Source organism: Podarcis liolepis, assembly GCF_965112155.1.
Source record: "Podarcis liolepis genome assembly, chromosome: 6".
Taxonomy (NCBI): domain Eukaryota; kingdom Metazoa; phylum Chordata; class Lepidosauria; order Squamata; family Lacertidae; genus Podarcis; species Podarcis liolepis.
The window spans coordinates 13,677,068-13,695,225 of record NC_139559.1 but is presented as its reverse complement, the minus strand read 5'-3'; the positions used below and the strand labels follow the sequence as shown (position 1 = coordinate 13,695,225).

Below are 18,158 nucleotides of genomic sequence, written 5' to 3'. Positions count from 1 at the left end.
TAATTTACACAATGCACTTGGTGGCTTTGGATTTGAAAGTGAATTCAATGAATTGATAATTTCATCTCCTTCTCTGGTAGGAAGTTCCTGGGTCTGCTAATGAATACTGCAGGGGCAGTCTCTCTCTTCAGATGATGCCTGCAGTTCCAGATGTTTCAAAAGCAACATATTCCTTTACACTGGCCACTGATGCAGTAGTGGAAAAAGCAAACACCTTTGATGTCAACGCCTTAGGAATATTTAAGGAAGAACCACAGCCAGATGTTATTTCTGACGACTGTTGGCCTTCCATTGAGCATTGCAACTTTGAACTGATAGTTTCAGGCAAGAGCCATTCACACAGCATTATGGATTCAAAGGTTATTAGTCCTATATTTGTGGGATCAAATGCAGACTGTGATAATGTAGAATCAAAGTATCAAAATTTTACTGACTTAGAGCCCTCTGTCCACGTCACAGGAAGAAAAGAAAAACCCACAGGTGGGGATTTATATCCATCTCTAAAAGAGCAGCTTGCCCCCACCTTCCAAACTCCATGTCCTGCTTTGTTTGGATCCAAGTTGCTCACTGGTACATCATTTTCAAGTAATCCTTTACATAGTTCAGGGCTTGTGCAGGAGACCAACAGCTCTGCTGGCCACTGTAGCTGTACAGAGAAGAACATCCACTCTACAAAACCAGGCAATGATCAAGGAAAGCTTTCTAAACCTGGATTTCCTCCTTTCAAAAACCCCTCTACTTTCATAGCTAGCTCTGGAACACTATCCAAACCCTACAAAAAACAAAGCTTAGAAGTGATGAGCAAACAAGCTCATGTGGAATATGACGACATAAGCAGCAGTGATGATGAAGACAGGTTGATTATAGAAATATAGTGACTAGCCCACCTGCTGCTGAAGATAAGGCTGGAGTGGGAAATCTTTTCTCAGTGAAAAGGCCACATTCTCTCCTGGGCAACCTTCCAGGGGCCACATACTAGTGGTTGGCAGGGCTAGATGCAAAAGGTGAGTGGAAGCAAAGGCTAAATGGGCAGAGAAATGGGTGTACGACTCTCACCTCTGTACAGCAAGCGACATTCCAGCCATGCAGAAATCAGGTTTCTATATCCACGCCTGTCCTGGCAAGCAAGAAGCATTATCTACCCCACCAAAAGGACTTGACATCAGAGAATAGGGTTGGCAATGGAAGTGGCTCGGGGAAGAGTCCTGAAAGCTGGCCTGAAGGCAAATTCAGACTCTAGACCTGAGGTTCTCCACCCCTGATATAGGGGCATGATCAATAGGAAGTCCTGTAAGGACCAGACAATTGTCATTCTGCCTTTATCCTACACCTTAAGCGCAGGAAAAAAAACATTCCTGACCTCAGTGGGTTTCTTTAGATGTATTAATACTTTTATATGAAGCAAGGAAACAGTTGGTCCCCGCACAGTAAACCAACAGTAAACCAGCTACATGCCGTAGCTCCTTGCTTCAAGTTTTGTTGTAAGCTCAATGCTATTGGTCAGTCTCTTATGTTGATACAATAGAAGGCAGAGACCATGTGCAAGTTGAGGGTTGACACTTGAGTGTCACCAACTCTGGAGTTGTTTTCCCTGCTGCTGCTTTTCTGCAAGTTTTTACATCTAGACTTTTGCATGAGGAGATCTGCACCTTTAAGACATCCTACAGCTTTTCCATACTGCATAAATATTCTGTGCTCCCTTGTGACAGACAACACAAGCATGTTTTGCTTTGTGTTTTGTGCCTTCTGAAATCGAATTTGAATATTTTATATCCCCCACTGCTCTGGTAACATGGCTCACCAGTGTTGAACATTTCCTGAGGTTTCTGAATTTGGAATATTTTGAGTTGTTTTCTAGGTTCAACAGGGTTGTTGTTCTTGTTTAAGCCCCAGGACTTGAATGCAAAATTCCAAAACACATTTCCTTCCCCAGTTTTTGTGCTAGTCCAGTCTTTGAACTAGTGCAACAGCAAAACACACCTCACTGAAGATTCACCAGCTTCTATGTACAAAGTCCAATTGGTCAAATTGAATTTTTCTAAACTGAACCCAATTTTGTTATAACACTAATTTGAAGTGATGCCAATTTTAAAATGCAATTGCACTATTGTATTATATTCAGGTTTTATATTTAGCATTTCAAGAGTGTTTTGGAATACTTTTTGATGCTATGTTACAAGGCAATGAATCTTTCATGTGAAACTAACTGCTTGCTCAAAACAAAATTTGTAAAAATGAAACCTTGTAGGCCACTTATTCCTGCTGGCCCCAAGTCTGCATACCTAGGAAAGGCACGCATTACTGAACAATAAAAAAGCAAAGCAGCACATCCATAAAGATATGTAGGGCTGAAAATGATCAAACTTCTTATTGTTCCTTTCAACTTTGTAAATGCAGACTTTTTATACTTTGCCAAATTGGTAACCACATTGTAAGAGCTTTGTATTATTATTAGTATACTGAATGTTGCAGGGTGGGGAAAAACCTACCAAACCTAAAATTTATTTTTTTTACTACTACTGAAGAACTAGTACAGAATTGCATAAGCTCTGTTGGAAGGCGTGTAACAGAGGTATGCAGTACCGTCTTAGAAACTTTCTAGTAGGTGTTTCTTGGTGGGTTTTACATATGCTCTGCAAATAGCCTTTCTATCTTCATGAAATCTTGTGCTTATTAAAACATTACCATAATTCCAAGTGAAGACTACAGTCATGGATGTTGGTATTTTTTCAGAGTGACAATAAGAGTCAATTCAGCTCCACTTGTTAATTGTAGGCATAACGATTATGTGAAATTTGCCCCCTTTATTCTTAAATGACAACTGTGCATCTTGCCGTGATGCATAATGTACAATGGTTGGTCGACAACGTTTGTTGAGCCTTCTGTCCTTTTCTTGCTGAAAGAAAAGAATGCCAGGAGATGCTGCATTTACGCAAATCTAATGCACACCTCAATTTTCAAAACCTTGAAACCCAAAAAGTATTTGCTGGCACCATCAAATCTAATGCACACCCTAATTTTTGTGATGTAATTTGGCCAAAAAAAGGTGTGCAATACATTCAAAAAAATATGGTACATTAGAAAAGGTTTTGTCTCCTGTAAACAAGCCAGCAGGCACTAGAATTAGCAGTCTTTCTCAACAGCTTATTAAAATGAGAATACAAGGTAGCAGAAATGATGTTTATTTTAATCTGAGCACGTAGAGAAGTCCTTATGCTACTAGCACACAAGCTCCACCAACTGCTTTTATTTTTTCTTCTGCTTTTCTGCTGAAGAACTTTGCTTTCACAATTACAGGCTGTTTGGGCAGTTTCCCCTTGCCCAGGACTTTATAATAACCCTAAAAACATAAACAGATAGGAGAATCGTCAGCAAGCCCAGAAGGTACCAAGTTTTTTTTCCAACCATCACTGATCAGTTCCAATAAAACTAAAAAATTATGTACACTTTGTGAAATATTGCAAGTAAACAAACTGTGCCTAGCAGGGAAGCGGTAGAACTAGAGACTACAAGGGAGGAAACAGAAAATAGCAACTCGACAGTATAAAGGAACATGTGCAATTTAAAGTGTGCTTGCTAATTCATGATATTCACTAGGCCCATCACCATGACTCTCAGCATTCTTTAGCTGTGCATTCCAGCCAACAGAATATTTGGGTAATATGGGGCAATTAAAGTAAAAAAAAAGTTGTCTGAAAGTGTGTAGTTAATGTAAAGAGACAGAGAGAGGTTCCATCTTTTTACCACCCCCCCTTTGGATATACAATAAAGTGTCTATAGACATACAATGAAGTCTCACCATATTTTCAGTATATGAGTAATAGAAAGAGCCAAGTCTATTGAATGGGCACTGCCTTTGTTTTGTTAATTGGAAAATTAGCTGTTCAAACTCCAGGGTTATAGGGTTACCAGTATCCTACAACTGCATTTTTACAATACGCAACATTTGTCTATTTCACTCATAATGCTGACACAAGCCATGGCTTATTGCAAACAAGCAGGCTCCCAAAGTGGAGACTGTTGTTCCTTGGTCATTTTGCCCCTACACTACATAACACCATGGCTTATCATCCAAACACAGGCTCATGGTTTAGCTCCTTCTGACAAACCAACAAACCCACAATAAATTTAAGTAATGCAATCACTTTTGAAATGAAATATAAAAATGCCCACTCTACAGACGGTACAAGCCTGGCCTATAGCTTGATCTCCACAATCTATGCCCCATCAAGCCAGATGCAGCCAACAGGTAGCAAAACCAAGAGGCTGGCAAACTCTGGGCAGACCTACTGTAGTCAAATTATGCAGACCTTCCTTGGTTTTTACACGATAGGAAGCAAATATAAAAGCAATATTTGGGAAGCTCTGCATCATTATAAAAAGTTCATAAGTTTTTGACACTTACTGAGCGCACAACATCAATTACAGGTGATAATCCGGCCGGATTTTTGGCATACTTGAGCCTTGTCTGCTCACTAACGAGTGTCCACAGTTTATCCAGGTTGACTGTGGGACAGAAGTGCTGGTTTTTCTTCAAATGGTAATGTCTCATACCAACCTTTCCAAAATAACCAGGATGGCTAGAAAGAAAAATCACAAGCTGAAAAATCACTGCATGATGCATTTTTAAATGCATAAGCAACAATACTTGGGTTTATTGGATGACCATGTCTAGGTTTACTGACAAAAATATCTGGCACAGGTTAAGAGCAGAAGGTGTGAAGCAAACATTCTTAGTTCAAATCTGAGGGCAGCCATGAGCTCACAGTGCTTTTAAGTAAGCTGCTTTCTTAATACAGGGTACAAAGATGAGGCAAATGTTGAGAAAGGAGAAAGCTCTACATGAGACATTGTTGTCTGCACCCTCGTGCTGACCCACATCTCTTATTCTGAGGTAACCTTACTCTGTTACTAACCTGGTGGCTGACTGTACTATGCGGAGCACAGTCAGTGAATAAAAGTCAGTTGTTACTCTCTGAGCACTATAGCACACCATGATAACTGACAATATCTAGATGTGACTCTAGTCTCAGTTATTTGTAAATATGCAACTTCATTGTCTTGCCAAATTCTCAGGGGAACAGATAAAAACATGAAAAAGATTGTGCCTGACAGTATATCATGGACTGGAACAGATAGATTACTGCTATTCTACATGTCTGTGTACATTTGAAATAAGCCAGAATCTAGAGGCTAAAAAAGAAATTTGTGTTGAGCCAGTTTGTTTTATGATACTAAGTGCACCTGAAGTCCAAATACAGCGGTACCTTGGTTCCTGAACAGCTTAGTTGTCAAACAAATCGGCTCCTGAATGCTGCAAACCCAGAAACGTTCTGGTTTGCTAATGTTTTTCCAACGCGGCTTCCACTTGAGTGCAGGAAGCTCCTGCAGCCAATCAGAAGCTGCACCTTGGTTTTTGAACCGTTTCAGGAGTCAAACAGATTAAGTTCAACAACCAAGGTACCACTGTAATAAAAAGTGGGCTAGCACTTCCATTTTCTGGAAGGGCCATAGGTAGCTCAGTGGTAGACCATCTGATTTGCACACAGAAGGTCCTAAATTCAATCCCTGACATCTCCAGGTAACACTAGAGGAGACTCCTGTCTGCAACCTTGGAGAGTCACTGCCAGTCAGTCAACAGTACTCATCTAGTTGGACCAATGGTCTGATTCTGTATAGGGTAGCTTCCTACATTTGAAAACTATCATTAGAACTTCTTTGGAAATTTTTCTAATGCCCCGTATTGACCTGAGGTCCTATTTAGCATATTTTGCTAATATTTACTAAACAAAACAAGGGGGACCATCCAATCGTATTGGCCTCCTGCAGCACACTTCTGATTGTGCAAATTGGGGGGATTCTTCTCCCCTTGCAGCCTACTCCACCAAAAGAATTTGCTCTGAAAGGCTGGGGGGATCCCACTGTATTCCCCAAAACTATTTGAAATAAAATTCATTAGGAAAGCAGATACTAAATATACTTTACATAGACTTGTACTTACTGGCTTCCATAGAGCTCTGAGAAGCCACAAGTGATGAAAGTTCAAGCTTTCCACAGCTGTTGCAATAAAATGCATGTATACTTTCCTTAAATACAGTTCAGTATTTGAAAACGGTATTTCTTAACTGCTGAATCTACATAGGTAGTTATTTTTTGGTGCCAGTTTTTTTTTTGGGGGGGGGGGTGTTGATGAGGGAAGAAATGAAGGGAAGTAAAGAAAAAAGGGCTAGCTTACTATTTATCAAAGTTTATTCTGTGGTGGTGCAGGCCTCCAGCATTACCACGTCCTCCAGGATGCTTTCTATGCTTACCTAAAGAGAAACATCAAACAGAAATATTTTTAAAAAACTTTAAAGCAGAGAAACACAGAAACACGCACACACGCTGCCAGCTTAAATGTTTATCATCACCAGTACTTAAAGACCACAATCCAACACAAGATTTAGGCAAGCTTAAGCCTGCAGACACACCCATACTATCATAGAGGAGTTAACCGTCCAAGAATTTAGAGCACAACTTTACACATGTTTACTCAGAAGTTCCATTGTGTTTTCCCTCTAGTAAACATTTAGGAGTTCAGCCTTTGTATGAATCAGTGAACCTGCCAAGGATCAGGCTACAGGTCTGCTGTGTGATTAGCTGCACCCCTACTGGCCTTAACAGTCAAGGTCGACTTCCAGTTTATGGCTTTAAAAAGCTCAATTTTTTTTAATCAGGCTAGCAAAGCACTGAGATCTACTTTCTTCAGACCACATTTCTAGGAACTTGGAATTTCCACTTTCTAAAGTTATGTCATCATTCATGCTACACTAGCTCTAAGCAAACTAGAAGTATAATTAGTTACACAAAGCAGGACTTAGGACGGTAGTTCTTTTACCTGTTCATTGTCCCCAATGCCTGCCTAAAAATATATGGTTAGGCTACAACTGCTCCAGAGGCCATGTAGTGGATGCCATTTTGGGTTCTTAGAACAAGGCCTGAAGGGATGTGGGAAACCTATGCAAGTTTAGGCACCAGGTATGGTAAACCCATTTGAGTCAAGGAGTGAAGCAGAACTTGTTAATAAGCAATCCTATATTTACTATTGATGCTATTTATCTCTGCTTCTTCTATACAATAACCATATTGCATTTCATAACAGTTCTGACTCAAGAGCTACGCTAAATACACTTATTAAAACTTCTCTGTTACCTGTTTTCCTGCAAAGAGCTTCAACCTCAGATTAGCAAGGGGAAACCTTGGCTGAGATAAAGTAGGTACTAAGGAACTTCTTCCCCATTGCTTGTATTCATTCTGGAATGTGCAAGCTGGACCCCAAAGGCATGGTGGTTGTAGCTATGGAAAGATAGTCTTTGCTAGCAGCTAACACCTCAAGGACAATCTATCCCCATATGAACTGACCCAGATCATCGTTTGAGGTCCTTCTTCGTGTGCATCCTCTGCCAGAGGTCCAGAGGGGAACAACAAAAGAATAGGCCTTTTCTGCTTGCCTGACACCTTTGTTACCTGTCTTTAGGAGCTGGGCAAAAACATTTCTCCCAGGCTTTTGGCTAATTAAACCATCTATGGCCTTTTAAACTGTGTGTGTGAAGGGGAGTGTTATTGTTTTAGTTTGTAATTATGCTATATATTTTTGTGTTTTTATATTGTAAACCGCCCTGTGATCTTTGGGTGAAAGGCGATATAAAAATAAATAAATCATATGCTTTACTTCCATGCAACTAGACTCAGGAGTTTTATTAAAAAGGGGCGAGCAAGCAGAAAACTACAAGTGTCAGACACCAAAAAGCCTTTTCCCCCTTTAGGTTTAAGTCACCTGATAACCAGGGGAGAAGATTCCAAAACCCTGTGAAGCAACAATAGATTTAAGTAGCAAAACAGTTCTACATGGAAGCTGCTTCTACACGTACCAATACGACCATGGCCGTGGCTGACGTGACCTCGCAGTTTCCTGGTCTTCCTCAGTCTTGAAGGCTTGAGAAAAAGGCAATACGACAGCATGTTATATCAGTGCCCAATGAAAGAAGAACAAATGTAGCATGATGTTTCAAAAAGCAACAAATGATTGGAATACACCTGTGGAGGATCTCCAGCTTGGAACAGTTGCTTATGAACCTTAATCAGATTTACAGGCCTGTTTAATGTGTGCCTCCCATTTACCTTTTCTGAAGACACTGGAATTTCAATGTTTGCTGTGTTATGACTGTTTAATGCACTTCAAGTGGTGCTTACCAGTAAATAAGTAATCTCATATTTTTTCCTCACCTCAGGATGGCATATACACCATTATCCTCATTTTATCCTCACAAATTCCTGTGTCTACGTTAGGCTGTAATCAGCCCAAGATCACCCAGTGAGCCACAGGGCTGCATGGGGATTTGAACCTTGGTCTCTGCAGCCTGAAACTTTAAACACCATACTAGTACAGATACCATACTATATATGCATCAATATGCTATAGTGGTAGCCATACTAAGCTAGCAAGGTAAGCCACACTAAAACCTATGTAAAATAAAATAAAATAAATACACCTATAAATAAAGTAAATCCCTTCGGGTCAGCGGTCTTTTCAGGCTATTAAGATTGGATTCAATAACAATATATAGGCATGTTCAGACATTCACCTGAATATGGGAGTAGAACCCTCTGCAACCCCTAATATCCCCACGTGCACTAGCCCTGCCTGTTAATTTCCTGACCTTTCCATGTTGAGCTGAGGTCTGAAGCAGCCTTTCACTTGAACGTGCAGCTTGGTTTCCTGATTAAAGTAGGGTTCCCAATCATGCAAACACGACTAAAAGCCGCCTTCAGACCTTCCTCACTCAACGTAGGAAGGGCCATAACTCCATGGTAGAGCACACAGAAATGGCTTTTAGTTCAATCCCTGGCATCTCCACCTCCAAGTAGGGCTGGGAATGATTTCTCCCAGTCCTGGAGAGCCACTGCCTTCCAAAAACCCCAACTGAGCTAGATGAACCAACCATCTGAGTTTCCTATCTGGCATGTGGTATATTTCCCAGTATACCTGAAGAAGCATCTCCACCCCCATTGTTCAGCCCAGACACTGAGGTCCAGTTCCAAGGGCCTTCTGGCGTTTTCCTCACTGCGAGAAATGAGATTACAAGGAACCAGGTAGAGGGCCTTCTGGTAGCGGCGCCCACCCTGTGGAATGCCCTCATATCAGATGTCAAGGAAATAAACAACTAACTTTTAGAAGACATCTGAAGGCAGCCCTGTTCAGGGAAGTTTTTAATGTTTGATGTTTTATCGCATTTTTAATATTCTGTTGGGAGCTGCCCAGAGTGGATGGGGAAACCCAGCCAGATGGTAGGGATAGAAATAATAAATTATTATTATTAAAAGCAGGCAAAGCAAAAATTACAGTGCAGCTCTCCCCAGAGGTCAACTAAGCAAGCCTGTTCACCGACGCATAGTGGGACACCCATGTATGACACATTGCAAAGAGCAGAAACATAAGGCATTGGAGCAGCCTTCAGAAAGAAAACGCTTTTAGACCTGTGCGCAAATATTTTTATACCATGAAACACTCGAAAATTGCTGAGATGAGAAATCTTGTCAGACCACTTGATGATGGTCTTTTTCCTCATTGGAGCAATGGTAAAGTGTTGCGGTAGATGCTGTACGATTTAAAAGTTTTATTTTTACAGACGTGCTGCATACAGCAGGCCACCTGAGGGAACATCACGAACCACTTTCTAGTCCGGAGTTTAGGAGCCCCTGATCTAAAGGGCACCCGCCCCCCCAGCTATCCCTTCGACTGAGAAAGGAGCAGATCAGTAACAGATATTTTTTTGGGGGGGGGCGGCGCTGCTCCATACAACACCCAACCCAACCCCACCATGGGCCGGGGGGCTTAAAAAGAAAGCCGCGAGAAGAAGCGCCTGTCCCGATGAGCTGCAGGAGGCAGGGAAGCGCGTCGTGGATGTTGTCTTTCCAACAACAACCCTGCGAGGCAGGACAGTCCGAGAGGGAAAGGGGCTCCGAGTGCAGAGCCCGGCCATGACTTCACTGTTATTAAAAGTCCCCCGAAACCTCCCCCCCTCCCCGAGAGGCAGCCGCCATTCCCTCGCGGCCAAGTCCCCGGCGGCCACCCTCCGTCGCGAGAAACGGCGTCTGAGGCGCCGGAGCACCAGGCCCCGCTCCTCAGGCGGCGCCCCCCTCACTCGCCACCTACCATCTTGGCGGCTCCAAGAAGATAAAAGGGAAAGAGCGCTCCTCTCGCGAGATTTCACCAAAAGGAAAGCCCTTCTATCGCGAGGTCTCAAGCCCCCCTCAGGGATGGGCCTTGCAAACGACGCGCGCACGCGGAGAATGAGAGACAGGGCGGAGTCTCGCGATACTCTGGGTGCCGGCTTCTTTCGCGCGGCGGCGTTCCGTTGATCACGTGGCCCCAGAAAAAAAAAGAAAAAAACGCTTCACGGTCGTCAATAGCAGCTGAGAAGAGTCAGAAGCGCTTGTTGCATAGATCGAGGTTGGGGGGGGGAAAGTTTAGAGCGGCACATGGGGAGGTCTTTCGGTTCTCTATGGGCTACATGGTCTCAGATGCTGAGAACTCTCCCCCCCCCCATAGCGCAGCCCCGTACACGTCTGCATACGAGTGCAACCTGTTGTGTTCAGTGGGCTCTTACTCCCAGGTATGTCCCCACGGGTAGGAATCATTTATCGAGCAGATGGAAAGCTCTTTAATCTGAGCAGCCTGAAAGCCAAGAGTAAGGTAACTTCTGTCATAGAGCTTCAGTATGCTGATGACAACTTAGAGTGTTCCCACACAGAGGATGACCTCCAGATCATCCTAAATGCCTTTGCAGAAGCTTAAAAAAAGCTTGGCCTATCGCCCAACATCCAAAAAACCCAAAGTGCTGCGCCAACAAGCACAAAACAACCCCTCTGCAGTGCCACAAATCCAACTCCATGGTGTAATGTTGGAAAGTGCCAATTACTCTGCCTACCTTGGCAGTTATCTTTCCACAATGCTGAAATCCAGCATCACCTGAGCTCTGCAAGCGCAGCTTTCTCCTGATTGAAGTGCAGAGTGTTTGAGGACTGGGACATTCACAGGCAAACCAAAATGCTTGTTTACAAAGCTATTGTATTGCAGTGGTACCTTTGGGTACAAACTTAATTCGTTCTGGAGGTCTGTTCTTAAGCTATAACCATTCTTATCCTGAGGCGCGCTTTCGCTAGTGGGGTCTCCCGCTGCAGAGGCGCGTGATTCCCATTCGCATCCTGGGGCAAAGTTTGCAACCAGGAGCAGCTACTTCTGGGTTAGCGGAGTTCGTAACCCAAAGCGTTCATAACCAGAAACGTTCATAATCAGAGGTACAACTGTACCAACTTTACTGCATGCTTGTGAAACACGGACCACTTATAAATGCCATCTCCAATTCCTTGAAAGATTCTATCAGCGGTTTCTCTGAAAATTTTTACACATCACTTGGGAAGACAGGCGAACTAATGCCAGTGTACTGGAAGAAGCAGAGATTGCCAGTGTTGAAGCAATGATTCTTCAACATTGTTGAACTGGTCATGTTCGGTTTCCTGATTATCGTCTTCCAAAGCACCTATTCTATTCCTAACTTAAAAATGGAAAGTGTAATGCTGGTGGTCAACAAAAGAGGTTTAAAGACTCTCTCAAGGCAAATCTAAAAAAAGGTAGGATAAAAACCAACAATTAGAAAACATTGGCCTGCATGTGCTCCCGCTGGGGAACAGCCATTACCAAAGGCAGGGGTAGTAAACCTTTTTATACCTACCACCAACTAATGCATCTTTCTTGATGGTAAAATTTCCTTACTGCCCACCAGTGCTCGATGGAAGGAGGGTTCCACTTGTGCCATAGAACCCCCTACCGGCTGCCTAGAATCCTAGTGGGCGGTAGGGACCAGGTTGATAACCCCTGACCAAAGATGTCATGGGCTTTGAAGACCCTCAAACTCAGGAGGAAAGGGAGAAAAGTGCTAAGAGGAAGGCACTTTTGACAAACCCTCATCATGATCAACTCCCACCCGGAAACCTATGTCCCCACTGTGGGAGGACAAGTGGATCCAGAATTGGCCTCCACAGTCATCTACGGACACACCGTTAAGACCATGATCATGGAAGACAATCTTACTCAGCTATGAGTGATCACCAAAGAAGAGAAGAAGACTCCCAGAAAAGTGTGCGTAGGGTTGCGATAGGTAACCGATGCTGTGATAGACAAGAAGCACCCGCAAAGACTGCAGTGGTGTGGCAGGTTCTGCTCTCTGTATCTTCCTCTTTTAGGTGGTTGGGAAAAGCTGCTTTTAAATTTTATATACACACACGAATATTGCCATTATATTGTTTTAATGTGTGCAACTTTCTTCCTTTAAAAAACAAACAAAAACCTTTGGTAGTCCACTTTAATTATTATAGCAACAAAAGGCAGGCTACAGATAATAAACTGAACTGTTTAAATTCCAAGTGTTGCTTCTTTATCCATTGATGTTTCTTTCCCCTTCCATTTTATTTATCTAGGCATACATTAGTCTCAATATTTTTTCCAACGCGTTGTAAGAGCTCAACCCTAAAGCATTTAAGATCAGTCAATTTACGCACCTAGAGGTATCAGAGTGAATCAGTGTCAGACGGCAGTAGAACCTTTTATGAATTTTCCCAGCATTCTGCCTCTCTGAGTAGAAGAATGACATGATTATTAACCTTCCTCATTCAGAATACAAATTCAGCATGAATGTGTGCTTCATTTTCATTAAACAAATTTATATTCTGCATTTCAAGGAGATAAAAAAATATATACAGGGTTCTTCCCTTCACTCCATTTTATCCTCAGAACCGTGTAAGTTTGAATGATAGTGACTTCCCGAATATGAGTTTCATGGCTGAGTGGGGATTTGAACCTGGGTCTTGGTTCCCTACTTTAACCACTACACCTCCTCTCATTTATTTACTCTCTATTTCACCCGGGACAAGCTATCATTTTTAAACTGATTTGATTGATTATATTTCTATGCCACTTTTCATTCACATACATCAAAAAGCAGCTTACAAACAAAAAAACCTACATAACAGGCCATCACAAATGCAACATAAATCATATAAATAATTGATAAATCATAAGTGAAACAATTACAAATCATCAGTAAAACAATTACAATCTATAAAACACTATTTACAAAACAACTAAATAAATAAGCTAAACATCACAATTATAACAAAAGTCATAGGATTCACAATTAGCTACAGGGGAGCCTTGAGACTTATCTAAATCCCAGACAGAAAAACTGATTTAATACTTCTTAGGAAGAGTCCCAGCGGAGCAAGCCAATATACGGTCTGGTTTAGTGTCCTGCTTTCAACAGTTGCCAAGCAGTTGCTTTTGGAAAGCCTTTCCCCAACTCAATGCCATCCAGATGTTTTGAACTACAACTTCCAGAAGCTACAGGCACTGTAGCTGATGCTTAGGAGCGATGTAGAGAGCATCAGGTTTGCTCAGAAGCAGGGTGGGAAGGCAGTAACCATAGCTGTCAACCTTCCCTTTTTTGGCAGGAAATTCCCTTATTCCAGCGCCGTTTCCCGCTGCTTCCCGCTGCTATCCCGGATTGTTAGATATCCCATAGACTGTCCCCGGGACAGGTGAGGCTGCTGATCATAGCTGTCAACTGTCCCTTATTTGGTGGGAAAGTCCCTTATCCCAGCGCTGTGTCCCGCTGCTGTCCCTTATTGATGATGTCCCTTAAATTTCCCGGGTTTCAAAGGAAGCAGCTCCTCTCCCTCCCTCCCTGCCGGCCAGAGAGGAGGGAGGCTCCAACTGTGTTGCTTGGCTGCGTTGCTCACCCAATAAGGAGTCTAAGAACGACTGGGGGGTGGAGCTTGCATGCCTTGTGCCAATCAAATTGGCCGCGTTGCCTGGGGACTCGCCTTTGCTCAGCGCTTTCCAGCGGAGAGGTGACGGTGGTTTCCCTTGCTGCATCCCCTTTGCCGGGTTGCTGTGCTGTGGGAACCACCGCTTGAGCCTTTGTCTGGCTGCTGGCTGGGTTTTCTGCCTTTGGCTCGGAGGGGCTCAGAAGTTGAACATACCTGTGTTCGGAAAATCCCTTATTTTGGCTGCTGATCCCTTATTTTCAAATCTGTAAGTTGACAGCTATGGCAGTAACATGTCCCACCCTACAGCAGCCTAATGTTCAGTGCCTCTGGCCATGGGTATTGGAGCTGGGGGCCACAGCAAATTGATTTGTCTGATCTACATATAAAGCCATATTTGCATCTTGTGGCCATGGACTTGATCAATCAATTCCCAAATAGTGCAAGGCTTGAAAAAGGAGAATATCCAAATAAAGCTTGTCATGTGTGTCAGAATTCCATAAAATTTCAAAGAAGGAGCAAAGTTCATTCTCTTGCAGCAAAAAAGAAAAATGAAACCGCTGGCATCTTAAAGACTACAGTAGGTAAAGGCAAGCTTAAAGGAGCCCTGGATGGTTAAGTTTAGTCAAATGTGACTATGGGGTTGCGGCGCTCATCTTGCTTTCAGGCTGAGGGAGCAGGTGTTTGTCCACAGGCAGCTTTCCAAGTCATGTGGCCAGCATGACTAAACTGCTTCTGGTGCAACGGAACATGTTGACAGAAGCTAAAGCACATGGAAACGCTGTTTACCTTCCTGCCACAGCAGTACCTGTTTATCTACTTGCACGGGTGTGCTTTTGAACTGTTGGTTAGCAGGAGCTGGGACAGAGCAACGGGAGCTCACCCAGTCATGTGGATTCGAACCGCCAACCTTCTGATCAGCAAGCCCAAGAGGCTCAGTGGTTAGACCACAGCGCCACCCGCGTCTTAAAACTACTGTGGCAGAAATCTACTTCATCTCTGTTTGAAACTGTTGAATAGTGGAAAAGATGGACGAAGGACACAGCTCTGTTGGATTCACAGCTCTTTATTGCAGCAGTTAGAACTGCTCCTGGAATCAGACTGACTGCAACCTAGCTGGCTGCTTTATATAATACTAAGTAACTTGAAACAGTCCCTTCATGGACCACTGCCTTGCCGTGGCGAAGAGGCTTGAATAACTCAGAGAAGCTATGAACTATGCCATGCAGGACACCCATGATGGACAGGTCTTGCGCTCCATGATCACTGCAGATGGTGACAGCAGCCACGAAACTCAAAGACGCCTGCTTCTTGGGAGAAAAGCATTGACAAACCTAGACAGCATCTTAAAAACAACAAAGGTCCGTATAGTTAAAGCTATGGTTTTCCCAGTAGTGATGTATGGAAGTAAGATCTGGACCATAAAGAAGGCTGATCGCCGAAGAATTGATGCTTTTGAATTATGGTGCTGGAGGAGACTCTTGAGAGTCCCATGGACCGCAAGAAGATCAAACCTATCCATTCTTAGGGAAATCAGCCCTGAGTGCTCCCTGGAAGGACAGATCGTGAAGCTGAGGCTCCAATACTTTGGCCACCTCATGAGAAGAGAAGACTCCCTGGAAAAGACCCTGATGTTGGGAAAGATGGAGGGCACAAGGAGAAGGGGATGACAGAGGACGAGATGGTTGGACAGTGTTCTCGAAGCTACCAGCCTGAGTTTGACCAAACTGCGGGAGGCAGTGGAAGACAGGAGTGCCTGGCGTGCTCTGGTCCATGGGGACACGACTAAACGACTAAACAACAACAACAAACTTGAAAGAGTAACAACTCCCAACTAGCTAACCAATCAGGAGCGACAGTTTTCTTTTTTTTTATAAATAATTTTTATTCATTTTCCAAACAAATTTTATACAGTCAACAAATTATTTTGCACTCATTCTTCAATTTTTGACTTCCCTCAGTTTCTCTGTCAATCTTTCGTAAAATTTCTATTTATTGATGCATTTCTAAACATGATATTGCCTTTCCCAACTCCTTTTCCTCTTACTCTCTTTTTTGCAGTATTTCTTACTATTTCACAGAGTCTCTTCGAAACCAACAAGCGTTGTCTGTACATCACATATATTTTTCAGATATTCTGTAAATTTCCCCCAGTCCTCAATAAACTTTTGGTCTTTCTGATATCGAATCTTCCCGGTCAATTTGTCCAATTCTGCATATTCAGTCAATTTCCTTCTCCATTCTTCCACTGTTGGAATTTCTTCCTGTTTCCATCTTTGGGCCAGAAGTATCCTTGCGGCAGTCACTGCATATTGAAACAGTTTACAGTCTCTTTTATTAATTTCGTTTCCTACCATTCCTAATAGAAAGGCCTCTGGTTTTTTAACGAACGTATATTTCAACATCTTTTTCAATTCATTGTATATCATTTCCCAGAAGTCTTTCACTCTTTTACACTCCCACCACATATGATAGAAAGTACCTTCTTTTTCTTTACATTTCCAACACTTATTGCATGTTTTATACATTTTGGCCAGTTTAACTGGCGTTATATACCATCTGTAAAACATTTTCATTACATTTTCTTTCAACGCACTACATGCCGTAAATTTTAGCCTTTCATTCCATAATTTCATCCAATCATCATACTGTATATTATAAGTCTCTTGCCCAGTGTATCATTACTGCTTTTACCTCTTCATCTTCTGTATGCCACTCCAGCAACATTTTATACATTTTAGACAGATTTTTATACTCATTATTCAATACCTCCACTTGGAATTTTGATTCTTTACCTTCATACCCACACATTTTACAATCTTTTTTAAACATTTCATTAATCTGAAAGTAATGTAACCAGTCGTAAACAAATTCTTTCACCTCTTCATAAGTTTTCATTTTCCATTCCCCCCCCTCTCTTGTTACCAATTCTCCATATGTTATCCCCCTCCCCCTCATGTTAATTTTTTTCACACTCATCACTTCTAATGGTGAAATCCAATGGGGGAGTCTAGGTTCCAACAAGTTTTTATACCTCTCCCACACCTCTATCAGTGATCTTCGGAAGATGTGGTTTTCAAAACCTTTGTGAATTTTTTTCTTCTCATACCATAGATAAGCATGCCAACCAAATCTGTTATCAAATCCTTCTAAATCTAACAGCTCTCCATTCTCTAATTTAATCCATTCCTTTATCCAACAGAGGCATGATGCTTCATAATATAATTTCAAATCTGGCAGGGCAAAGCCACCTCTTTCTTTTGCATCTGTTAATAACTTAAACTGAATCCTTGGCTTCTTACCCTGCCAGATATATCTTGAAATTATTTTTTGCCATTCTTTAAAAATTGATGCCCCCTTGATTATTGGCAGTGATTGGAAAAGGAATAACATCTTTGGTAGCACACTCATATTGTAGATATTCTCTCCCAAAAGGACAATTTCAGTCTTCCCCACACCTCCAAATCCCCTTTTATCAGGAGCGACAGTTTTCAATCCTTCATTTACATACTGGTGGCCCTGAGTGAGAACTGCCACCAATCTTAATTCATAACAGAAACATAAAAAGAAGAGTGAAGGGCTGGTGCTGCTGTGCCGGGCAGGGACTGGGCACAGAGGCTGCTCTTCAGCCAATGTGCCTGTCTGGCAGTGGCAAGAACTGAGTTAGTACACTCTGTCCCTGCTTGGGGGGGCGGGGTGCAGACACCTGCCCCGGGCACCAGCAGACAGCGCTACGCCCCTGCCTAGCAGAACTTTAGCATGTCTTGGACCTGGGAAGCAACAATCAGCTGCCTGTCCAAAGAACCTGTCTACAGCATCTCTCAGCACTACGACAGATTCCGGCCTTGGCAAGACTAGAAGACAGAAATAGGCTCTTTTATGGCATCTAGTCTGATACTCAGCAGCTTGGTTGGCCCTCCACTACACATTTTTAAGCCAGAATATTATAAAACTATCTGGGCAAGGAACACTGTCATGCTGACTACACTTCTTGCCCTGCCTTTGCAGTGAAAAAGTGCGCACAATTACACAATGAAGATATCTGGACACTTTTTTTTTAAAGGTATGTTATATATCCAAAATGAAACCAGAGTTATTAATAAGTTTAACTACATTTATAGTAACTCTTATGTTCCTGGCAGTGACTGATAAGTGATTGCATTTCAGTTTGGGGAATGCAATAATAGTCTTTTGAGGGGTAACCATGTTACTTAGCTGTAGCAAAAATACAACCCCCCCCCCATTGTTGGGAAAACCCAGGTTTAAAAACAATATACACACTGTTTCTGAGAACC

At 42.5% G+C, this 18,158-nt stretch overlaps 3 protein-coding genes across 19 annotated transcripts in view; 2 read left to right on the top strand and 1 right to left on the bottom strand.

Annotated features, from left to right (window-relative positions):
• ZNF831 (zinc finger protein 831) overlaps window positions 1-2,701 on the top strand; it is a 47,403-nt gene extending 44,702 nt beyond the window's left edge. For all 16 annotated transcript variants that reach the window (XM_083507312.1, XM_083507316.1, XM_083507310.1 and 13 more), the window contains one exon: window positions 81-2,701. In XM_083507312.1, coding sequence (XP_083363438.1) covers window positions 81-875 — 795 coding nt within the window. In that variant the 3' untranslated portion in view covers window positions 876-2,701. The remainder of the gene's footprint in view (window positions 1-80) is intronic.
• The window catches only part of EDN3 (endothelin 3), a 527,748-nt gene that overhangs the window by 442,494 nt on the left and 67,096 nt on the right, over window positions 1-18,158 (top strand). The window lies entirely within an intron of this gene.
• LOC310708879 (large ribosomal subunit protein uL15-like) lies at window positions 3,167-10,332 on the bottom strand. Of its 2 annotated transcripts, none has more exons than XM_083507797.1 (5): window positions 10,196-10,332; window positions 7,911-7,974; window positions 6,236-6,311; window positions 4,406-4,580; window positions 3,167-3,340 (listed from the first exon to the last, which is right to left on the bottom strand). In XM_083507797.1, the coding sequence occupies exons 1-5, from the start codon at window positions 10,196-10,198 to the stop codon at window positions 3,212-3,214; spliced, it is 447 nt and encodes a 148-aa protein (XP_083363923.1). In that variant the 5' UTR covers window positions 10,199-10,332; the 3' UTR covers window positions 3,167-3,211. The 2 variants fall into 2 exon arrangements, with proteins under 2 accessions (XP_083363923.1, XP_083363922.1); XM_083507796.1 differs by lacking the exon at window positions 10,196-10,332 and adding an exon at window positions 9,026-9,064.

What these genes read in the sequence shown, in the direction of transcription:
- LOC310708879 (XM_083507796.1), bottom strand. Translation starts at nt 9,049, where the DNA reads ATGGGGGTGGAGATGCTTCTTCAG. An exon ending in GGGTGGAGATGCTTCTTCAG is followed by an intron (nt 7,975 to 9,025) that starts GTATACTGGGAA and finishes CTTTTTCTCAAG; the next exon opens with CCTTCAAGACTGAGGAAGAC. An exon ending in CCACGGCCATGGTCGTATTG is followed by an intron (nt 6,312 to 7,910) that starts GTACGTGTAGAA and finishes GTTTCTCTTTAG; the next exon opens with GTAAGCATAGAAAGCATCCT.